General features: G+C 41.9%; 1 protein-coding gene across 1 annotated transcript in view; it reads right to left on the bottom strand.

Moving 5' to 3' along the window:
- The window catches only part of GTF3C1 (general transcription factor IIIC subunit 1), a 42,193-nt gene that overhangs the window by 13,914 nt on the left and 4,842 nt on the right, over positions 1-23,437 (bottom strand). Inside the window, exons 7-27 of the mRNA XM_071444325.1 lie at positions 20,471-20,626; positions 19,729-19,844; positions 18,395-18,719; positions 17,213-17,424; positions 15,856-15,995; positions 14,072-14,225; positions 13,069-13,172; positions 12,648-12,829; positions 12,024-12,290; positions 11,087-11,232; positions 10,583-10,680; positions 8,969-9,065; positions 8,067-8,244; positions 7,100-7,235; positions 6,005-6,140; positions 4,201-4,282; positions 3,371-3,556; positions 2,729-2,886; positions 1,677-1,819; positions 1,410-1,491; positions 157-269 (exon numbers count right to left, since the gene is read on the bottom strand). Coding sequence (XP_071300426.1) covers positions 157-269; positions 1,410-1,491; positions 1,677-1,819; positions 2,729-2,886; positions 3,371-3,556; positions 4,201-4,282; positions 6,005-6,140; positions 7,100-7,235; positions 8,067-8,244; positions 8,969-9,065; positions 10,583-10,680; positions 11,087-11,232; positions 12,024-12,290; positions 12,648-12,829; positions 13,069-13,172; positions 14,072-14,225; positions 15,856-15,995; positions 17,213-17,424; positions 18,395-18,719; positions 19,729-19,844; positions 20,471-20,626 — 3,211 coding nt within the window. The remainder of the gene's footprint in view (positions 1-156; positions 270-1,409; positions 1,492-1,676; positions 1,820-2,728; positions 2,887-3,370; positions 3,557-4,200; positions 4,283-6,004; positions 6,141-7,099; positions 7,236-8,066; positions 8,245-8,968; positions 9,066-10,582; positions 10,681-11,086; positions 11,233-12,023; positions 12,291-12,647; positions 12,830-13,068; positions 13,173-14,071; positions 14,226-15,855; positions 15,996-17,212; positions 17,425-18,394; positions 18,720-19,728; positions 19,845-20,470; positions 20,627-23,437) is intronic.

Below are 23,437 nucleotides of genomic sequence, written 5' to 3'. Positions count from 1 at the left end.
ATATGAAAGAAACACTGCTGATTGTATTTAGCAAAACTTCTTTTCTTGCTAAGGGTACAGGGTGTAAATCATGCCCAGAGAGGAGGAGACCTGCTCTGAGTTGCTGTCCCCTGCCTCACCCCATGTGCAGAGCCAAAAGCAGCAGGATTTAAATACCTGGCAAAGAGTTCCTCCAGAGTGTCAGGGATCTCCAGTTTGGGGTTCCCCAGGGTTGAACTGAATTTCTCTTTCAGTCTCTCCACAAACTCTTTAAACTCATTTGCACAAACCTTTGGAAAGAGGAGACAGAAATGTCATCAACATCAATTTCTTAGAGTGGAAAAACTCCTCTACTTTTAAAGTGTGCATGACAATTCTTGTAGCAATAGCTGAATTCTGAAGTCAGAAGCAGTCCAACAGCCAAGGCAAGGCAGGGAAAAGCTGCTGCAGTTTGTGTTTGCTGATTCAGTGAACAGTTGCAGGTTCCATCTGTAATCAGCTCACAGCTACAGCCAAGCACCATGAACATATGTTCTAAGACAATTGCCTGAATTAACAGCAAGATCTCTTGCTAGAGCTACGTTTAAGCTTCTGCTCAAGCCCTGCAGGCTTTTCCATGTTCTCAGTGAAGTGTTTGCACAATCATAGCTTGGAGAACACCTGTTACATGAGAGGAATCATCTCTGGAAAGAAGTTTCTATTTGCTTCCAAAGACAGACTTTGGGGATGGGGACACATATTTATTTTAGTGATGTCTCATTAATGAACAACTGCTCTTCCTTTAAGCAACACAAGTCTAACAACAGAACTGATGGGCTTTTCTGACAATGGTATGAATTGTCATTCCTAAATAAAAATGATCTTGCTATGACACTGTCCCAGTTCTGAGAAAATTCTGAAAATCAAAATGGAATTGCTTGCACTGGAAGTGTAAACAACTTTTCAATTTGAAATTATGGTTAATTTAAATGGAAAAAAAGAAATAAAATCTTTTAGCTGCTCAAATCAAGTCTGATAAAATTTGCTTGTGTTCCTGCACTCATTCACAGAAGCTAAGGTGACAGTTCAACACACAACCAGAATAAAAATTCGAAATTACAGAACAAAAATGTTGACTAGCTCAGGTAACAATGTGGCTGAAAGGATAAAAAAAAGGAATCAGGAGATGGAGATGTTTAGTCATGGATGTTTATAAACAAGCACATTGAAAACCACAATGATTGTTGCACAAGGGGTGTTTATGTGCCTTTGGAAAGCTGCCCTGTCTCCACTTTATCCCAAACCAGCAATGATGCTGCATTTTTACAATGATGCTATTTTAAAAATAGCTAAAGGTTCAAGGGAGAGAAAAGACATGAAATCAGTGCAAGTATTCAGTAATCCAAACAGCATAAAGTACTCCATGAACTTTTGGAATACTTCCCTCCTACCTGTGGATCTTCATAATTATTTTCTCTATTCATGAAATCATCAATGAGGGCTTTATCTTGGTAAACCTCAGCAAGGCAAACTCTGCAAGAGATACAATAGAAGGTGTTGCTCAGAGCTGAAATTTTCCCAGTTCCAAACAGACCTGACAGCAGCAGGGTGCAAACAAGATGAAATTTTTAAGCGACATGAAACAAAAGAAATATGTGGGAGGATCATATCCCTCCAGGAGAATTTAGCCTGTATCTAGAACACAGAAAACTCCTTACTTGTAATTGAGGTAGGTCTGTGGGTTTCTGACAATGTAGCGGGCTCTGCGTCCCACGGAATGGGAGGTTTTGTCCAGGGACTCCTCGAAGCTGGAGTGCATCAGGTCCCTCACCACCTGCCAGGGCACAAAGGGCCCTTTCACCTGCAGGAGGAACAGAGTGTCTGCAGTTCAACCTTGCTGTGTGCACTCATGGTGAGAGCAGGATGAAGCCATGGCTGGTGAAATGTGTGTGCAACACCCAGCAGTTCTGTGCTTGTCAGCCAATGCCCTTTTCTGACCCAGAGATGGGGCAACTCAGAGCTGTTTTAAAAACTTTCATTCCATTTTCAGTCTCATGGGAAGGGTGAGACAATACACATGTTATAACTCATGCCATCACAATCAGAAGCCAACCATTTCCTAATTACAATACATTATAAATTACAATACATTATAAATTACTACATTATAAGTGTTTCTTGGCCTATCAGCTTTAGCTACACCATGCTGCAAATGCCTTAAAGCCAATAATCTAAAACAACCCCTTGTGGGTCCTACCACAATGCATCTTTCATAGTTCTATTTCTCCAAAGTATCTAGTCTTATTTGAAGGCTATATTTTTTCTAGTTCCATTTCTCTCTCAACAGTATCTGTCCTATTCCATGGCATTTCTAAGTCAGCATTTCTTATCTCAAAGTTTGCATACAGATGCACACTGTGTGGGCCCTCTGTCAGGCCCTGACAACTCTCTACAAACCCATTTCCCACATTTCCCCCTCTCTCTTGGATAGAAAAAACTTCCTTGATGGCAGGAACTGTCACTGACATGGTGATGATAATAATCAATGCATATAAACTTATTTTGTAAAGCTCTTTTAGCTAAGGTGTGAAACTCCATCCTTCAAACAAGTTGCCTATCCATGATCCATCGTTTAATTTGATTTGTCAAATCTCTGCATTTGTGAAGCTGTTTGTGGATGGATACTGCATGGTTAGACAAGGTCATAGAACAAAGCCTTTCAAAGAAAAGTTCACAGAACACAGCCTTTCAAATTCAGCAGTGCTCCCACCTTGGCATTGAGCACGTGGCTGGCAATCCTGCAGAGCATGAGCAGGCTGTCCTCCTGCACGGTCCAGGTCACGCGCAGCCGCGTCATCCTCAGCAGCGCGCTCTGGTCGGCCTTGTCGTGGTAGCGCAGCCGTTTGCTTTTGTCTGCAGAATCCTCTTCTGGCAAATCCAGGGAAACAAAACCAGACATTTATCTCAGCACCTCATATTCTGATTAACTCAAACTTCTAGTTCAGGCTCAGCATCAGTTCAAGTTTGTAAGAATGAGAGGCAGGCAGGGAAGGAAGTTGCAGTCTAGAAGTGAAATGCAGCAATAGCTCTCCCAGGCATGAGAGAACAAACACTTTAATTGGCAAACTGACAACCTAGAGCATCATTCCAAGAAGAATCTTTAAGCCAGCTATCAAGAGCTGATAATGGATTGCAGGGAGCTGCTCTGGCACAGACTCCATGAGGATTCCTCCAGCCTGGGCAGCCGTGGCTCACACACAGTCATGGGCACAAGGTGCTGCTGCTTCTCCCCATTGACTAAGGCAGCCCATAGACATGGCCACAAAGCTGCCCTGTCCCACACCCTCCTTGCCAAAGCAGCTTCCTGCAGGCCTAGGCATAGTAAAGAATGCTGCTTTTTCCTGTTTCTTACCTTTCTTTTTCTTCTTTGTCTTCTTTCCAACATCTTTCCTAAGCCTCTTCCTCTTTTGGCTTTTTCCACCTCTTACTCGTTTTGTTCGATCCTGGGTTGGTTCTTTAGTTATTTCAATGCATTCCTCTTTCTGGAAAAGTGACTCTGCTCCTACCTTTGCTTCTCCCAAAATATTAATTTTGTTACCTAAAATGACACATATTTACAGCAGTGGAGTTTTATAGCAATGACATTCTACAATGTTAAGGTATAGAGACCAAATGACAAATTTCAGTAAATTAAAAGGCAGATGCTCTCTCAGAACTGCTCTTTGTTAGTCCTATCATTTCATGCCCCTTCTCAGCAGCTCACAGAATAAATTCCTACATTAATGAGGAATCATCAAGTAATTAAGCCTAGTTTACAGTGCACAAACACAAGGGAACAGAGCTGAGGTTTTACATTCAACCTGAAGCATTTTCTCCTCCTTAGCTCAAACATTAGGCTGGATAACAGTGCTACAAAACAATGGTCCCTCTGGACTTTCTGCAAACTGCACATCAGAAATTACAAAGGATAGAAATGATTGTTTTATAAGAATTTATTTACACATCTATTTTACAGCCCCAGAAGTACTCTAGATCATTGTAAGGAGACAGGACCAGCCCATGATATCAATACTAGATAAAAAATTATTGTTCCATATAGCCAGTAATAGGGAATGAAATCATTTATCTGTTTTACTGCCCCAGGAGCATCCCAGATTACTGGAAGGAGACAAGAACAACCCACACCCTTCATGCTGGGTTTGACAAAGGCAGGAGGAGCTGTGGCACAGTCTCAGGCCTTACCTCCAGTACTGAGTGGCAGGGAGTGTTTGGTGAGGAAGGCTGGGAGTCTTGCTGTCAGCCCATTTTCAGGAACTGTATTTTCCTAAGACAACACAACTTTAAAAAAGGTGACATACCAAAGGGGTGCACTGGTTTTAACAACAATCTACTTTTATAATCTCAGTAGTGTCAGCAATAAATTTTCAGTTTAAAGCAAAAGATCCTTGGCTATAAGATAGAACTCATTTGTATTATTACTAGCACACATTAAAATGGCTCCAGAACTTTTCTTAAATCACCCTGGAATGACCACTAGACTGTGAAGGTTAGAAACGTCCTCAGGTTAAAAGCAGTAATTACTGGGAAAGAAATACTTGATTATTTCATTGCTGCAGAGGCTGAGCAGAGTTTGCTGTAAAACAGTGCTAGCATTTGACATTCCAAAGGAACTTCTGAAAAGCACAAAACCAAAATGCAAACACAAACACTGAGTAAATGCCTCCTATAGCACATTCTGCCCATCCCAAATCTGAGCCTGAACCAACTGCAATGTGTTGGGAGTTTTGCCATTCTCTGCTAAACCCATTTCTCTTGTTGGGGGCAGAAGGTGGTCACAAGATGTGGAGAGGAAAGCAGAGAGGAAAGAGCTGTTGGGGGTTGTGTTACTGCTCAGCAATGAGGTGACTGAACAGCAGACAGAATTAAGAGTGAAATGATCCTGCCTGAGGGAAATAAATTAGCACCTTAATTTTACATCCATTGATAGGCCTTGATTTGTGCACTGCTTAGGGGAGAGTAATTACAGGCAGCTCTGTGAAAGTCCCTGCTCAGTGCCTGGCAATGGTGAAAAAGCAAAGGAAATGTTTGGAATTCTTAGGGAAGTAAAGCAATACTAAGCAGCTGCAAAAATCTGTGCTTGGCCACAACCTTAAAGCACTCCCAGATTGTATTTCCACCTTAAAAAGGACAAGTGGAACTATCACAGATTAAAATAAAGGTAGCAAGAATGATTAAAGACAGGACAGTTCCATGCTGGGAATGGCAGATGTGAGTCTTAAAAAAAGGAGATGAATATGAGAGACATAAGAGATGTTTACAAAAATCCAGTGAAACAGTAAGAAAAATGAAGAATGTATTTTTCACAGCTTCCCTCAGTTCTTCAATTACTGGGGAGCTTAAGGCATCAAAAGGAAGTGGTGGCACATAGCAGGAATTTGAAACACTTTGCCACAGGAGGCTGGGGATAGTAAAGACTTACATATGCTCAAAAACCAGACATATTAATACAAAAAGAAAAAAGCTATTACTGCTTTGAAACATCAGTCCCAGATTTAGAATGGCCATGAGCCAAAATTGCAGACAGCTGGGAGAGCATTCTGAGGAAATATCCCTTGCTCTTACAAGCTTCCATCAGAGACAGGACATTAGCCAGAATTCTGATTTGCATGTGTTGGGCTCCCTATTTTTTAAAAATATTTTTCCTTGTTATTTCCTTGTTTTGGATGTTCTGCTTTTTGTCTGACAACTCCTATGCTCCAGAAAGGCAAGAGGAACCACTGAGTAGTGTGAACTGCTCACTCATGGAAGTATTTCTCCTTTGGTTGAATGTATTAACAAATTCAAAATTCAGTTTTCAAATAAAATTTAGGTCCAATTCTTTCATTCACTTCAGCACCAAGATTTGACAACATTTGGCACTCATTTCTTTCCAATGCTGTAAATCCTTACTGAGAGCATGCAAACAGAATTTGGTGTCACTACCTCAACCTTAAGAACATTAAAATTTGGAGAGGTGACTACAGTTTACAAATTTTAAAATCCCCACCTTCCTGGTCTTGTTGATGATGTAGCTTGTCCAGATCCAGTTGCGTTTCAGATGCCCATAAAAGCTGGAATCCAGACCTGCAGCTCCCAGCCCATCTCCAGGGATGGATCCATCATCAACCACCTCTCTGCTGCCTCTACCAGCAAGAGGAACAAAACCCACAGGAATTATTTTGTGCAGATTCCTTCTCAGAGCTCTTACTGGAGTGTGTGCAATGTGCAGAACTCTCCCCTTGCCCTCCCAGTTTAGGGGGTAATATTACACCATTAATTACATCCCAAAACTGTTTCTTTCTCAAAGATGTCACAGTCACCCCCAGCCTAACTGCAAGTAAACACCAGAAATCCAATTTAAAAGATTTACTGCCACACAAAAAGACCATATGCAAGTTCAAGCAAGGATCAGTGGAACTGGGTCCCTCAACTCCATTATTTTTTTCAAGGTAACTTGATATATTTACCTGCAACATGGAACTAACTGAAAATACTTTTAAACAGACTGTTTCTTGAAACAGAATGGAATATTGACAGAGCTAAACCACAGTGCACACAACACAATCAAAAAAAATTAGCTAGGGTTCTGCTGGCTGTCAGATGTTGTGAGCATGCAACCCTCCCAGGTATTCTGGGTGTGATTAGGCAGAAGATTAAATGCTCCAGAGATCACCTCCAGATCACAGGGCACATTAGAAATTAATCTGCAACCAATTACAGGCAAGTGTAGCACAAAGGGACAGGATTCAGGCTGTGGCACTGGGGAGCTGCTGAAGCTACTTGAGATGCCATGATAAAAAGCACAGGAACAGGGAAGCCTTCCCTCCCTCCCAACTCTGCTCTCCTCAGGACTCTTGCAACACACATCACTACTGCTCTGGAAAGAAATCCCAACCTGCTCATCCCATCCCTCTACCACATAACCTGTTTGTCAGCCAAGTTATTGGGAACAAAAAGCAGAACTACATCTCCTTGGACTCAGTTCAGCTCTGAACTCCACAGAACACCCAGCTGAGATGCTCCAGTCTCAAGGGCTTTTGCTACTGAGGAACATCCTGAACCCCTGCACAGCCCCCCTGGCCTGCCCTGCTGCAGCACCTACGTGGTGTATTCCAGCATGGCACACTTTCTTTCCAGGTTGTGTTTGTTCACTGCTGACTCCTGCTCCTTCTCCACATCCAGGGCACTCTCCTCCCCTGCAAGGTTGCTCCTCTTTGTCCGAGGACAGCGGACAACTCCTGGACAGACAAAGGGGTTTCACTCTCAGCATGACAGCTCAGAATTCAACTTACCTTCAATCCACCTTGCTCTGGCAAACTACTGCTCCCACATAGTACTGCCATTCTTACCCCTTCTAAATACAACATGCCTGCTTCTCACAGAGAAGGGCTACTGTCAACTTTGATACTTCCAACAGGGCAGCAATGCTTTGAACACAAGTGGATCACAACTTTATACAATTATATGGACACAGCTCCCAACTTTTTTTTTTAATGATGCACAGGACAACATTCCAAAACAGTAGAAGTGGAAAACTGGTATTCACATGCCCTCTGAACAGAGGGAGATTCAGCTTTCTCAGATTTCTCCTGAGAGAAGCTGTGAGAGAAGCAGAGAAAAGAACGATCAAAACAATTCTTATTTCATTTGCCACTCCTGTGTTTGTGCCCATGTGGAATGTGTTCTGGAGATTGTTTACCCGAGGTGATTGCTTGATTGGATTCTGGTGATGGTGTTTGGGATTCATTGACCAATTGGATCCATATGTGTGTGTCAGGACTCTTGGGCAGAGAGTCGTGGGTTTTCTAGTTAGTTAGTATAGTTCTTGTTAGTGTAAAATAATGTAATATTTTTAACTAATGTAATATAGTTTTAGTATAACATAGTATAATAAAGTAATTAATTAGCCTTCTGATACCATGGAGTTCTGCACATCATTCTTCCTGCCCGTCAGGCATCAGCATCTGACAGAAAACCAGAGCCTGGCTCAAGTTCTAGGAAGGGAAGAGGAATTGGGATGTGCCCAGAAGGGGCAGAGAGGGTGCTCAGGGGGTCCAAGTGTGCCATACCCAGGGGTGTGTTCAGGCAGACACACTGCAGATCAAACCAGAAGTTCTCCACGTCCTGCAGGGTGTTGAGGACGTAGGAGCGGCGCTCGAAGGGGCGGCTGCTCTGGGCCAGGTTGTAGTGCAGGTCACAGATGGTGGTGTCCACAATCACAGCATTTCTCTTCATGTACACAAACACCTGCCACACACAGCACAGCTCAGGCTGTAAACAGCACTGAAGCTGCCTCATTAGCAGGACACAGCAGCTGGGTTAGGACTGGACAGTTTCTGTCTCTGTTGTTTTTAGCCACTGCTCTGACAGAGGCCACACCCATTCCCACACTATTGCACTGTATTCCCAAACTCCCTTGACAGCAATTCAGAAATTTCCTTTCTAGATTTAGAACAGTTTCTTTTCTCCCTTGTGCACAGGATATTCCAAGTTTCCAGAGAGTGGCTATTTCCTGCAAGTCCTCACTTGGGATTTGAGTGGATGTGTTTGGGGCCTCATTACCTTTCTTCTCCTCATAAAGTCTGATTTGCTTTCTCCTTTGCAGGTGCTCTCTATCTAAAAAGATGCATATGAATCTCATTATTTTACTCTGATCAGTGCCTTTATTCTGTGTCAGACATCCAAGCTTAACAGCTTGATGGAAAAGAATGTGTCACACTCATTTTTCATTAAGTCTTGCCAGTCTGGGACCTCCTGGGTCATTACTGTGTGCAGTGTTCAGCATTATGCATGTGAGTAGTTCCCTTCCAGAGAAAAGAGGTGAAAAATTATCTGCACAACTTACAGGATCACTTGGATCTGAGGTTTGCACATACCTCTGAAGCATCAGTACTTCATTTAAGGTAATGATGAACCCCACATCTTGAAAGATTCATGAAGAGTAACTGCCTTTAATTTTTCTTTTAATTACCTGGTCTTTGTCTTGAAACTTCTCTGTTGGGCCAAACTGCAGCAGTCCCATGTAACATAATCTCTGAAGGTTTTCTACCACTGAGAAGATGTACCTCCTGTAGCAATGGTAGGAGTGTTACAATTAGCACTCATGAAAATAGAGAAGTGATACAAGAAAATCCAACATTTTCATGTAGCAACCTGAGCTTTTCAGCAAACCACTGAGTTATAGAATTTCTGAAGTGGTATTTTTGCTTGACTTATCAGCCTATGGAAAACATGGAATACCCCAAGGGTCCAAACTTCCTCTCCTAAAATCACAAACTTAGTATTTTAGTCAAATACTAAGCAAAATTTTGCTAGCAAGAAAGAAAATTAGCCAGAAATAACATATGTAAAAATGAATGAAATATGGTCAACAGCAGATCTACAGACAATTTCACGTTATGTAAAGAAGACAGGAGTAAGAAAACATGACTGCTAAGTACAGGCCTTCTCCATGTATGTATGGAGAACTGGGCAATGATTTGAGGAGTTCAGATTGTTTAGAATCACCTCTCCAAGAAACTGCTCTCAGTTGCTCAAAGCTTTGGCAGTGCAAAAAGTGCAGCATTTTCCATCCTGCATACCTACATCTGTGGCAAAATCCTGGCAGCTGCAGGAACTTTCTGCAAGATTCAGTTTCTGAGACAGTTTGTAAAAAATTAGCTTTGCCCACATTTAACTTCACTAAGATCTAATTAAATGCAGTTAAATGGGAGTTGGATTTTGGCAGGAGTTTTCTCTGGGGGTCAGAAAGATCAAGCTTAGAAATTTGGCTCAGTTAGAAGTTTTAGTGAAAGGAGGCTGAAGAGACAGCTTGGTTATGTGTCATATTGTTTTGCATCACCCCATCAGATGGAACCTGCAGATTTCAGAAAATGCCATCAATCCAGTTTCTAATTGCTAAGATTTAACAATAGGTCTGGAATTGCAAAGCTGGGCTGCCCATGAGCCTTGGCTGCTGATACTGCCCAGCCCTGCTCCCTCACCAAAGGCACATTTGCAGGTTTGGAAAATGTCATATAAACCTCCAACCATTCACAAATTGTCTGCAGTGCCTTTCTGGGGAAAACTAACATGGTGCTCTTCATTCCACACATTCACATCACTTTCCTTTCTTCTGTCCAACCTCAAGTTTTACATCTCCTGGAAGAGAAATGGCAAACCATGGCAGATGTGCCACGGAGAGTATGAGGAGAAACTGAATGTGTGAGAGGCAGGAGCTGGGAAATGTGGCACCTCTGGAAAGATTTATGAAGGACAGCAACACTTAGACCCTATTAAATTCTGAATTTAGCAGCAGTCTGGAGTGTGTTTTATAAAGAAACAACATCCTGCTCATGAGTTATGAAGGACAGAACCTCCCAGCTCTCAAGCACTGCCTGACAGCATACATGAATATTGTTTATTAGTTTCTTATTACCTTCTATTTGGGAGAGAAAAATACAGTTTGGCACACTAGCCTTTGAGGATTGATGGTCCTTGTCTTAAGAGCCACAGTTCTCTTTGACACAGACAGGAAATAACTGAGAAAACAACCAGCCACTGTTGGTTCTTCTCTAGAGCCTCTTATTTTGACTCAGCTGCTTACCTTTTGTAGAGGAGCTGCTGTCGGACTGACCTTGGAAGAAATCTGATCAGAGTGTGCTTTTTTAGTGGATCATTTAAAAAATCTTCCAGACCTTCCACCTAGAATTATTATAGAAGTTAATCAAAATGCAAAACGGAACTATCCCCCCAAGTATAAAGCTTTGCTACCAGAATTGCCTACTAAAATATTTTCTAAGTAAACCTTACTGCTTTTGTAAAATGCTTAAACATTATTCTTGTTAATCAATAAGGCAGAGGATTCAGTGAGATTATAAAAAAGCTCTTGGCAAAATAGTAGCTTAAAAATTTGCAGTATTACAGAGCTATGCATTTTTTTTTCAGTGAGCCTGTGAAAAGCAATTTTACTTTTTCTGTAAAAGACTGACGTGTCTCCTCTCCTCTCCAGGGTCCAGTTTTGCTAAAACAGATTAAGGGAATATTTGTTCCAGCCTATAGGTACAGCTGCCATCATCAGATATTGAAGGAAAACAAAAGAGCCCCTTACCTTGTAGCTGACTTGTACAATCTGAACAAAGACTGAGAGAGGCAAGCAGAGGAGGATGTCACTGACCAGAGCCCATCCAAAGCCAAACTCCCTGTGCACGGGCAGGGGAGGGATGTAACGCATCCAGGAGGAGTCATCCACGTACACTGCCAAAAGAACACAGCCTCAAAGCCAACACTCACACACCAAGAGTCTCTACACTGCCAACAGAACACAGCCTCAGGCACACCAAAGCCACACTCACACACCAAGAGTTTCTACACTGCCAACAGAACACAGCCTCAGGCACACCAAAGGCAACACTCACACACCAAGAGTTTCTACACTGCCAACAGAACACAGCCTCAGGCACACCAAAGCCAACACTCACACACCAAGAGCCTCTACACTGCCAAAAGAACACAGCCTCAGGCACACCAAAGCCACACTCACACACCAAGAGTCTCTACACTGCCAAAAGAACACAGCCTCAGGCACACCAAAGCCACACTCACACACCAAGAGTTTCTACACTGCCAAAAGAACACAGCCTCAGGCACACCAAACCCACACTCACACCAAGAGTCTCTACACTGCCAAAAGAACACAGCCTCAGACACACAGCCTCAGGCACACCAAACCCACACTCACACCAAGAGCCTCTACATTGCCAAAAGAACACAGCCTCAGGCACACCAAACCCACACTCACACACCAAGAGTGTCTACACTGCCAAAAGAACACAGCCTCAGGCACACCAAACCCACACTCACACCAAGAGTCTCTCTGCAACTGCTCAAGCACAACACAACTGGCAGGTCACAGCTGAAAATCCAAAATGGCCTGAAAATTCTCTAAACCCTTGATCTTCAAACCTTTCTGATGTAGACTTTTATCTGTTTTGCAGTGTTGAACCATGGTAAGGGCAGTAATTAAGTCAGGATGTGCCACTTCTTACCTGTTTGATTAGACAGATCTACTTCAGTCTCCTGTGCAGAGCTCTCAGGATTCACCACAGTTGTCACAATTTCTAAGGTCCCATCTGGTTGTGCTTCAATTACAGCTGCATTCTCATCCAGCCCTTTTGTTTTCTCACCATCATTTCCTCCTTTTTGCCGTGTTTCATTTAAAGGGTGTCCATAAATTAAGTACCAGAGGAACATGTGGACCATTCTTAAACGGGGCATTTTGGGAAGAAAGCCGAGAGAACGTCCAAGTCCTGGAACTGGGAGGGAAGATTAAAGACCAAATAGAAACAAAAAGAGGATTAGAGCAGGAGAAACAGCTCCCTGCACAAAAATAATATGAAGTAAAGTGGAAGAGAAGATGGGCAGTTGAAAGCAAAAGTAAATTACAAATAGTAAAGAAGTAGTAGTAAATACAAATACTCCAGTTCACAATTGTAGAAACCACAAGCAGCTAAGAAAACATTGGATAAGTTAGACTGGTTTAATATAAATCCAATTTTATTTCTATAGGAAGAGAAAAAAAAAAAGAATTGTATCTTAGGAGACATCTGGAAATTATTATTAATAATAAATGGGAAGGTGAAGGATGACAGAAACCCCAAAGCTGGCTGTACCTGTAACAGGATGATAGCTCTTTAGCTGTGCTATGGCCATTTTATCATCAGTTTTTCCTGCCCGACTATTATCAGCTTTGCATGAGCTTTCTTGTGCATTTCCTGAGTCAGGAACTGCCTCTTGTCCCTGGTTTTCCTCCTCACCACGCTCCTGGGATGTTGGTGTCTGGGGGACTTTAATCCTGTAGTAAAACCACACAGCACTTAGGTAAAAAATAAGCAGAGCTCAATTCCTGTTCTTCCCTGACTTCAGGAGATATCAGCACGTCGCCTCAGCTTCGTGCTTCCATTTCTCTGTTGCTAAAGAACAGGTTGTTTGTTTGGCTTTTTTTTTTTTTTTTGCTTACCTTGTGTTTATTTCCTCTGCATATTTTTGCATACCCTGGATAAGCCAAGCTCCCCCAGGCCATGCCAGACTTGCCTGTTTGCAGTGCTGGAGTTGGAGATGCGGAACCGCACCTGCTCGATGGCGCTTTTCACCAGGGGATCACTGGGACTCACTGAGGGGTGCACAACAAACTCCACCTGTCCACAGCAGCACAACACAAACAAAAGGTGTCTATGGAGATACTGGCTCTTAATCAGATGCATAATCACCTGAGATTAACAGTTAATTAATTTCATTTTTGGATGAAAATTCCTGTTGCTACTTTGTATTAAACAAGAGGTCAAAGTACATGGTCTTCGTACCAATAACTGCTAATGACATTTCTACAGACCTTGGGGTTTGGGTTTTTAAAAGCTGAACTATCTGAGAAACAAGTACTTTGACTTGTAAATATTAGGCTGAGAGGGAAAAATGAAAAGTCAGAGCTCATTAGGTGAAAGGCCAAGCTAACATGTATTGCTGCTGAAAGCACACACACAATTCAGACTGGTGAGATTTCATATGTGCTCTACACTAATTATGCAGCAGGTCATTTTCAGTGCATTCAATTCTCTGCTTATGAGCACTTCACACTAGAGTAAGTGACAAGTCTCAGCTCTACAACCACTGACTTCCATAAACCTCAGTAACAGTAGGTTTTTGTTTTAAAATTAAAAATCACATTCTATAAATTTCAATTCAGAAGCTCACTGAGGATTTTTCACACACTCTTGGCTTTCAAAAGGGATTAAACAGATTTTTGGTGCAGCCTGGCAGTGCAGAGAAAGAACCATGAATCACAGAACAGATAAGCAGCAGAATCTCTGGGAAGAGAGATTCAGAGACTTTGATCTCTGGCCTATTCCTTGGTCTCAATTATCTGCAGCCCAATAACAGAAAGCAGCGATCTGGCTCTCACAGTAGCTTAGTTTGACATGAAGCCTCTGGGTAGCTCCCCTGTGGGCTCTGCTACAAGAAGTGAAGTCAGCCATGCATCCCAGCAAAAAGGCCCAGGGCACAGTGAGAAGTGAGCTGAAGGCTGTGTCTGTGCTGTCACCTTTTTGCTGATGCCATCCTGGATGACCGTGGTGCGGTAGAGCCTGAGGAGCCCGTCCCGCGCCAGCCTCTGCACCAGCCGCACGATGGACTTCTTGCAGCACTTGGTGGAGACACCTTCTTGCTTCTCTTGATCCATCACCATCTTCTGAAGTCTGAAAGATGCCAAAGATACCTTGCATTCTAAGGCCAGCAATGTTCCAAATTGCCTAAGTGGTTTGTTAGAGGATGTGGGGTTAATGGCCATTTCTTTCCCTGCTCCCTCTTCCCTTTTGCTTGAGACAACTGGGAACTTTGCTTTGCATTTCAGCTCTATTTTCTTTGTACTCAATCTTTCCCTTGTTAGGGGAGAACTGCTGTTCTGATGACAGCAAATTCTCAATGCCTGATTCCCCTGTGCATGGCTACAGTGCAATTATGACTGCAGCCTCCTTAACGTCAGGAGAACCTACAGCTTTTGTAGTGGGGATTTAACAAATGCAGTCAGTTCTTGCAGTTGTGAGCTCAGTTCAGCTTGAGGCAGAAAAGGTTTAATCAGTGGTTTCAGAGCACAGAAATGACTCCTGCATTCACAACATGGATACAGATACACATATCCCACCATGTGAAGCCAGCTCCCTTCTCCCTTCTCCCCTTGCCACAGTTGGCAGGGGTGTGCTCACACTTTACTATCCCCCCTTGCCTGTTCCCATGCACATTCCCACAAATGTCCCAGGCCCTAATTCTGGACTCCTGGGGAATCAATTCTGAAAAAGACCTGGCACATAACAAGGGAATGAAGCAATAACTTAAGGTACACACAGACATCAACTGTCCCAAAAGATTACCACATCCTGGTAATTAACAAATGGAAGGCAAACACCAGTAAATATCCTTGGCAGAGAACTTCCACTGCTTCTGAGGAACCCGTGAGGAACCTGTTGGCAGCACTGAAGGGACAGCAGAGACCTGAAATAGCTTCCAAGCCTGTGCTTGGATGAGACTCAATCAATCACTGCTGAGGCTGGTGCCAGATGAGGCTCTAATTTTGTAACACTCTGCAATTAAACAAGGTGACAGAAGGTTTCAAAATTCTCAGACCAGAGGAGAGTGAGGCCATGATTTCTTACTTAATTCCTACAGCAAGCAGCCCTGGGTACACTGACATGCCAGGATCTTCTGTGCTGACACAGAAGATGGATGGTGCAACACTATTTGTGACAACACAGCACTGCCAATTTAGGATCCAGCAGAGCACCAGAATTCCCATTTTTTTTTTGGAGATGAAATCTTAAAGGGCTGAAAGACATTATAACATTTAGGGAAGTATCTCCAGCTTAGATAAGGTATTAGGAGAAGAGATATAACACCACATAAAACTGCACTGACAAGCAAACTTTGAGGGCCTTGCTAGGATGCCAGTGAGCAGCGACATGAAAACCTGAGTCTCTCCAGTCCATACAGAACAACACACGAACAAAGATGAGATAAAACTGATGCAGATGCAAGAATCCTGCAGCAGGGAAGGGCTGTACCTTACAGTGACTGGGGTCACAGTGATCCCAAGTTTGGCACACTGTGAAGGGATAAATAAGTTCTTTGATGTGTATTTATGAGACATGGAACAAAGGAAAGCACTCTTGTGTAATTATCTGCATGGACTATTGCTGCTTCCAAAGAGCTGGTTAAGATTCAGCCGCCCTCTCCATCCTTACAGCAACGGTGCCAGCAGGGACAAGCCAAGGCAGAAGGAACAAGCCCCCAGTGCTCCCAGCACCCCAGAGAGGAGGCTCAGCCCTGGCTCACGTGAAGAGGCTCTCGATGAGGCGCAGGTTCCTCACGGCCTCCACGATGAGGTTGCGGCGTTTCAGCAGCCTGTAGGTCTCGTGGGGCCTCTCCAGCGCCGCCGCCTTGCAGCGCTTCTCCTTCCTGGGGCCACAGGGCTTCTGGGGACAGCACAGCACACACAAGGGGACATCAGCCAGCCTGTCTGCAGCTGAGCAATTCCCCATTTGACACCCTGATTTTTGAAGTTTTTCTAAGCTTTCTGATGTTTACATTTTTGTAACGAACTTTCTCACACACTTGTTTCACATTCTTTTATGGAAGAGGAGTGTCACAGCCATCTTTTATAAAAAATCCTTTCCTTAGGATTTTTCCTCCTGAGAAGCTGAGAGGCCTCAGGAACAAAATGTAAACATTGATTATCTGCTGCTGTGGAATGCAGCAGGTGCATCTGGGATTGGCCCATGTTGGTTGTTTCTAATTAATGGCCAATCACAGTCAGCTGCTCGGACAGAGAGTCTGAGCCACAAGCCTTTGTTATCATTCTTTCTTTTTCTATTCTTAGCCAGCCTTCTGATGAAATCCTTTCTTCTATTCTTTTAGTATAGTTTTAACGTAATATATATCATAAAATATGATATATTTTATATAGAATATATAAATATGATAATAATATATATATCATAATATAATATATAATATTATATTATGATAATAATATATATCATAAAATAATAAATCAAGCCTTCTGAAACATGGAGTCAGATCCTCGTCTCTTCCCTCATCCTCAGAGCCCTGTGAACGCTGTCACAGAGGAGAAATTTGATGGACTGTTGGTTTGTGCAGTGTCATTGGAGAGGTGGCACTGTCACCCTCCAATCCACTGGCACTTTTGGAAATCTATAAATGTTGGAGTCAGAAATTAAACGTGCTCTTTTTACCTTGGAAGAACATGTCATGTTATTTCGTGTCCTATAGCGACACCCGTTTGGATGGATTTATTTATAATGAACTCCTCAGATGAAGATTGTCTCTTATCTCCACTTCCCAGGAAGGCAGACAGGGGATGATAAGCAGCCCTTGTGTGCTACATTAAGCTATGACATGCATTCATTCAGCACACAATTTGGAGGGCACCAGGGAACTAACCCAGAACTGTATTTTGGACATCTACCCTCCTATCACCTGGAAAAATTTTCACTTATATCTACAATGCAGTGCAGCCAAAATATGAATGTACTTTGAAATTAATTTTAAAAAATCCCCAAATAATTTGATAAATAAATACAAAAACTCTACTTTGAGGATTTGCTATAAGAGTACAAAACTTGCTCAGGCAGCTGTATCAACAAGAAGATATTAAGACATGTGATCTTACCTTAGGATCTTCAAGTCTGACTTCCTCCACCTCAGCCACATCTCCATCTTCATCCGTGGGATGAGCACAGGTAGAAACACTGGACTCCTGCTTTAGAGTTCCCAAAGTAGAACTATCCCCTGAAATGTTGTCTGGGAGCTCCTCAGGATCTTCAAGAATTTGAGGGGAAGGCTGCTTCTTTCCCTGAGACTTCCCAGCTGCTGGCTTTGAGCCTGGTTTGAGAACAAAAAGCTTTGTAATTGTTCTGCTCTCCCTGCTCAGCTTTCTCTCTAAGAGGCATTCTCCCATCTACCCAGGAAGCTGCACTTAAAAGCATTCTGCTGCACTTTTCATACATTCTGCCCTGCTGGAAGCAGTGGTTTGACCATGAAAGACTGCATTCAGCCTCCAAAAGTTAAGCTAAAAAAAAAAAGTGAACTCTCCGTCATCAAATAATTCTCTCCACCCAGAAACCTTTTTGCAGCTTGGAAAGTCATGAAGGGCTTATCCAGAAACTGCTGTCTGAAGAAAGGAGAGTTTCTGTCTCAAAGATTCTCAAGCTCTGTCAGAAATATGACTCTTCTGACTCAAAGCAGAATAAGAATTTAATACTACTCCAAAGATAATCTATATAGAAAAAACAGAGATCTCCTCTCTTACATTGGAGTTTATCAGAGAAGTTGTAGGAATATCTAAATGGGTTTAAAAAATTAAGTAAAAAAACCTCCCACTATATTTTTTTAAATATGTCCCCCACAGGCTGGTAGCTTTCACATTGACATGTTCCAAATAACTGAAGAACAAGCTGAGGTGACTTCTGGGGTCAAGATATTTTTGTTACAAAATACTCAGGTGAGTAAGGCTATGGGTGAAGTCATCCCAGCCTTGAATATCCAAGGAGCAGAGTGTGTGAGCTCAGGGAAAAGGGGAGACATGGCATGGGGTCAGGAGAGGCAGCACAAACACTACTGGGACACACACAGCAGGCCACACTTCAGCCCTGACAGTCTCCAGAGGTTACCACATTTGGTGTTTCAAACCAGAACAATTTGGGGGCAAAGCAGGGAAATAACCAAACAGGCTTAAAAATAAATATGTGGCCAAAAGCCATAATGGAAGTTAATAACATGTTATTTGTTCTTTAATGAAATGACCCATAAGAAAAATGCAGGTTGCTCTCCAGATTTGCAAATCACAAATTACCTTTGGCTGGTGTTGTCTGCTGGACATCATCTTGGACGTGTGATTTCACTGGAGAAGCAGAGTTGGCTTTTTGAGCTTTTCCTCTCTTCTTCCTGTCCTTCCCTTCTTCCTCATGGTCAGACTCTGAGGCCACAGCCTCCTCTTCTGCAGGAGATGCATCTTCCACAGGTGGGGAATCTTCTGGCACCAGAGCCAAAGTAACTGTAGCCAGCTGCTCACTCCTGGCCTTCTCCCTCTCAAACTGCCGGTTCAAATCACTCTCCTCTGCAAAAATGTAGGAAATGTATTTTGTTGTCCTTTGCCGACCTTCATCCTCCATAAAACCCTGAGGAAACAGTTGGAATGTTATTTTACCACCTTGCTTCTCCATTCTATCAGTGTTCTCCAGCATCAACAGAGGGAAAATGTTCTCAGTGTTATTCCCCACCCATCAAAAGATATTATTTTTTTTAAGTAACAAAAATGTCCCTAACCTTCCTGTAGAGAAATCAAAAGGAATTCTGTGCTTGAAAAATAAACAAATCTACATTACCAGTGCATTAGAATGAAACTCCTATGGTATGTGGGATGGAGAAAAGTCTGAGGAAGAACAAACTGTGTGTATTCAGAGTGGAAATCAATTTTTTTCAGAACAAAAATGTTTGTGAAATAAGGGCACTGCAGCTCCCTGAGTGACTCAGACTTCAGTGGAAATCTGCCCTGTCTGCTCCAACAGGGATCTACGAACTCACACACTCCACTAATCAATAAGGGAAGATTTCATTTTCACAGCTGACTGGGGGAAAATATGTTAGATATTCCAATGGTTTATACAGCTTGTTTTTAACTCCACAGAACATTCTATTAAATGACAAGATTTTTCAAAAAAAATTCCCCATTGAGGGAAGATGGCAATTATCCTGCCTTTGTGGAAAGGGACTATTGGGCATGCAAGACATGACATCTGGATTTGTCTAGTGAAATAAAAAACCACTGAAATATCTGGAAATAAGAAGTGTAATCATAACTCCTAGAGAAGTAACTGTTTTGCTGCGAATTTCCTGGTATTTTCAAAAGGGAAGTAGATTAATGATCTTACATGGACAGAGGGTCTTTGAGAAGATTCTTCAGTGCTCTGATTAGAGCAGGTTGCAATCCTAATACTGAAACCCTTGCCTTACACACTTTTTCCTCAACTGAATTAATTCTCTTTTCAATCTTACCAGGACTCTCCCACTGTCATTCTCAAATCTCTGCTGTTTCTAATGTTTAAGGTTAACAATGTTATTCCCAAAATAACCAAAACTGTACCTTCAGTTTCAAAAAGTATCTGAATTATTTTATTTTAGCCTTACCTTGACAACTTTGTACCTCTCCAGAAGACGACAGAGCATCCTGGCTTCCAGCTTCCCCACATTCATAGCCAGGCGAAGTTCAGCCTGAGAAATACCTTTGGTTCCTCTACTTTCAACTGTTGCAGAAAGGAAAACAAAAAACAATATCTCAGGGAAAGAATCTGACTGAATTTTATATATATATCTACTTCTATGTACATAAATATTTCCCTGAACAACACTATATGCCAGAATATTAAATTTAAGATTCCCCACTAACTAAAGACAGTTTTACAGACACATAAAATATTCAGCCAAATACTGTCATAAAGCACAATTTTACATGAAGCAGTGCCCAGCAGAATGAGGTATGGAGGTGACAGCTACAAATTAGAAGCATGGATGATTTTTCTTCCTGGCAGCTTTCCAGAGTTAGATATTAATTTCTCCATTTGGAAAGGAAAAGAGATAGGAGAATAATGAACACTGTTTGCTTCATCTTTTCTCATCCCATCAAAACATCCTGTTTCTGCTGGGTAGTTGCTAAGCTTCCAGGAAGGGCTAACAGGTGGCAGCATCTCCAGTCTAATCTGGATTTAAAGCTCATTTTGCTATGAAAAAATGACACTTTCTGATACAAAAGCAACCAGAATGTAAAAAAAGCAACCAGAATGTAAAACCACTTGCAATATACACATTTCTTTTATACTACAAGGAGTAAGGAGGTAATGGGAGAAGTCTTCAGATGTCTTAAATCACCTACTTAACTGATAAGCCTGGGTGAGCATATCCCTTTCACAAACAATATCCACAGGCTGAACAACTTTTGTGATGATCTCTTCATCATCATCATGATAATCTTCCATTTTCTTCCGAAATTCCTTCAGCAGTTTAAGGCAACGGACCATGACATCAGTCCCTGTGAAAAATGAGTGTTAGTAACAACTTCTAACAAAGTGCAGGGGGTGTGCACTGCTTCAAACAATTTGACTTTTTTCTCAACATGAAGAAGTAGCAGTGCAATGGGGAACAAATGATTAAAGAGAGCTGGGTATTTCTAGGAAAGGTTTGCAACAGCTTTGTATGAATCTTTGTATGAATCCCTTCGTATGAATCTTTGCATGAATCCCTTTGTATGAATCTTTGTATGAATCTTTGCATTAATCCCTTTGTATGAATCCCTTCGTATGAATCTTTGCATGAATCTTTGTATGAATCCCTTCGTATGAATCCCTTTGTATGAATCTTTGTATGAATCCCTTTGTATGAATCTTTGTATGAATCTTTGTATGAATCCCTTCGTATGAATCTTTGTATGAATCCCTTTGTATGAATCTTTGTATGAATCCCTTTGCATAAATCCCTTTGTATGAATCTTTGCATGAATCCCTTTGTATGAATCTTTGTATGAATCCCTTTGTATGAATCTTTGTATGAATCCCTTTGTATGAATCCCTTCATATGAATCTTTGTATGAATCCCTTTGTATGAATCTTTGTATGAATCTTTGCATGAATCCCTTTGTATGAATCTTTGTATGAATCCCTTTGTATGAATCTTTGCATGAATCCCTTTGTATGAATCTTTGTATGAATCCCTTTGTATGAATCTTTGTATGAATCCCTTTGTATGAATCTTTGTATGAATCTTTGTATGAATCCCTTTGTATGAATCTTTGTATGAATCCCTTTGTATGAATCTGGCAATCAGGTGAATTTTTGAGGTGCTCCAAACCTTCACATCTGTGCCAATGCTAGGACTGTCCAGGGGGAGAAACTTTCACAGCATAAATAAATCAATGGAGGGATTAAGTGCTGATGCCCAGAATTACAGCTGGAGAACACTTATTTGACTGGGAGATCCCTCACTGGGTATTAACCCTTTCCTTTTTACAAGGACAGAACACACTGCTGCCCACCAGCCACAAGATTCTTGTTGACTTAATTCCACATCTTAGCTTGTTCCTGTCCATCAGCTGTGCTGTGCAAATTCTCCACTCACTGGGACCTCCCAGCAAAGGGCAGAGTGAGGACAGATGGCTGCAGGAGAGCTGAGCTCCTGCTCTCCTCAGTGTCACTGAGCTCCTGTTGGACCCTTCACAGCAGTGGTAACTCAAACTGGGTTACTGGACACTGCCACTGGCAAATTGCAGTGGTTCAGGAGCTGCAGCAGCAGCCAGTTCATCCTGCAGCACTGGGGAGAACATCTCCAGCCATTCCTCTGCTCTGTGAAAAGGCCAGGTGAAGGCTTTAGCTGGAATCCCTAAGGTTTCAGCTGATGAGTTTTATCTTGTGTTTATATATCTGAGCAGTTGCTGATGCCCAGCTGACACAAAGTTAACCCACTGTCACTTCACCATGTGACTGTGATCCAGCCCACATGATTCCATTATTTTCCCCAAGCTGAATCCTTTCCCTAGGATGCTGCTTAGGATTTAAGTGCTGACATTTTGGTAGGGTTGCAAGCACTGTTATTACATCCTTTGTATTTCTACAGCCCATTAATTTTCACTGGAAGCAGTATTTGAAAAAACAAACAAACAAAAAACTCCTCATAGAAAAGAAATCCCCCAAAACAAACCAGTTCCTTTTCCTTTAGCTCCTGCTGCCCAATAATGTTCTTCCCATAGCAGATGCTCTGGCTTCATCCTCAGTGTGTCCTACATATTTCTATCTTCTTTCCTGTGTAACTCCAGAGATTAAACTATCTTGATCTCTGCTGAAAATCAGCTATTATTAATTCATCCTCCTTTAATACCTAGTGTTTTTAAGGCATTTTTGTGGATTTTCAGCTTTTACATCTGTAAGATGGAATTATCATTCAAGTGAAAGATTCATCAAGTGGCATTTTTCCCAACAAATTTAAGCGGTAAATGCAGCTGCTGTTTTGCCCATCTCTGACAGAGCATAAAACACCAGGTTTGTAAGTGGACTTGTATTTTCTTGTCTTCTAAGTAAATACCTTAATTGCAAGTTAAATGCTTTTACTACTGCCTATAAACTGGTTTTAGAAGGGCTGTCTGGTCTTTTGGGTGCTATTTCCAAGTGTTTGCAGCTCATTAGAACACCCCTGAAAGACCTGGGTCATTTCTCTCTCAGCCATGTTTGATGCTGTACCTGCTTTTGGCCTCTGCTTCTCTTTGTTCAGAATACACTTTCCCTACAGAGAATTTCCTTTCCCCAGACTTAAAAGATTTGAAGGAATTTGTCTTATTGACAGCCTTAATCCAACTCCATGTAATCAGCACTCTTTTCTGTCTTCTGGAATTTTTCATGGTTTTATTTGCTCTTTCACTTGCTCCTTTAAGATCACTCCTATTCACAAAGACTATGTAATTTGCAATGTTTAGTTCATATCAGATTTTTTTTTCTCACAAACAGTTCATTATATCTCTAAAACAGACACTTCATCTTTCAAAACTATTTCCTTTTTAACCCTGTAAATCTGCCTCTTAGGATTTTCTGTGATTAAGGATTTGGTTTAGATTTCCTTCAAGAATTGTATTAATTCCACTGGAGGTACTATCCTTCCTCATACTTTCCATTATTATTTCTTGTGCTTTTTTCCCCAGGCAAGTTTTATTTGTATCTTTTCCTGAGAACAGTTGCTTTCTTTTGTTCCCTTCCCTCATGCAATCCTGCTCTTTGTCTCTCCACTACATGTTTGGAAATTATCAGCAGCTCCTGTGAACCAATTAAGTTGGCATTCAAAGCTGGTTATGCATTAAACC

Source organism: Agelaius tricolor, unplaced genomic scaffold, assembly GCF_023055355.1.
Source record: "Agelaius tricolor isolate 1412-34295 unplaced genomic scaffold, bAgeTri1.0.p SCAF_19, whole genome shotgun sequence".
NCBI classification, from domain to species: Eukaryota; Metazoa; Chordata; class Aves; order Passeriformes; family Icteridae; genus Agelaius; species Agelaius tricolor.
Note: the sequence above shows the minus strand (reverse complement) of the source record. Positions and strands in the feature narration are given on the sequence as shown.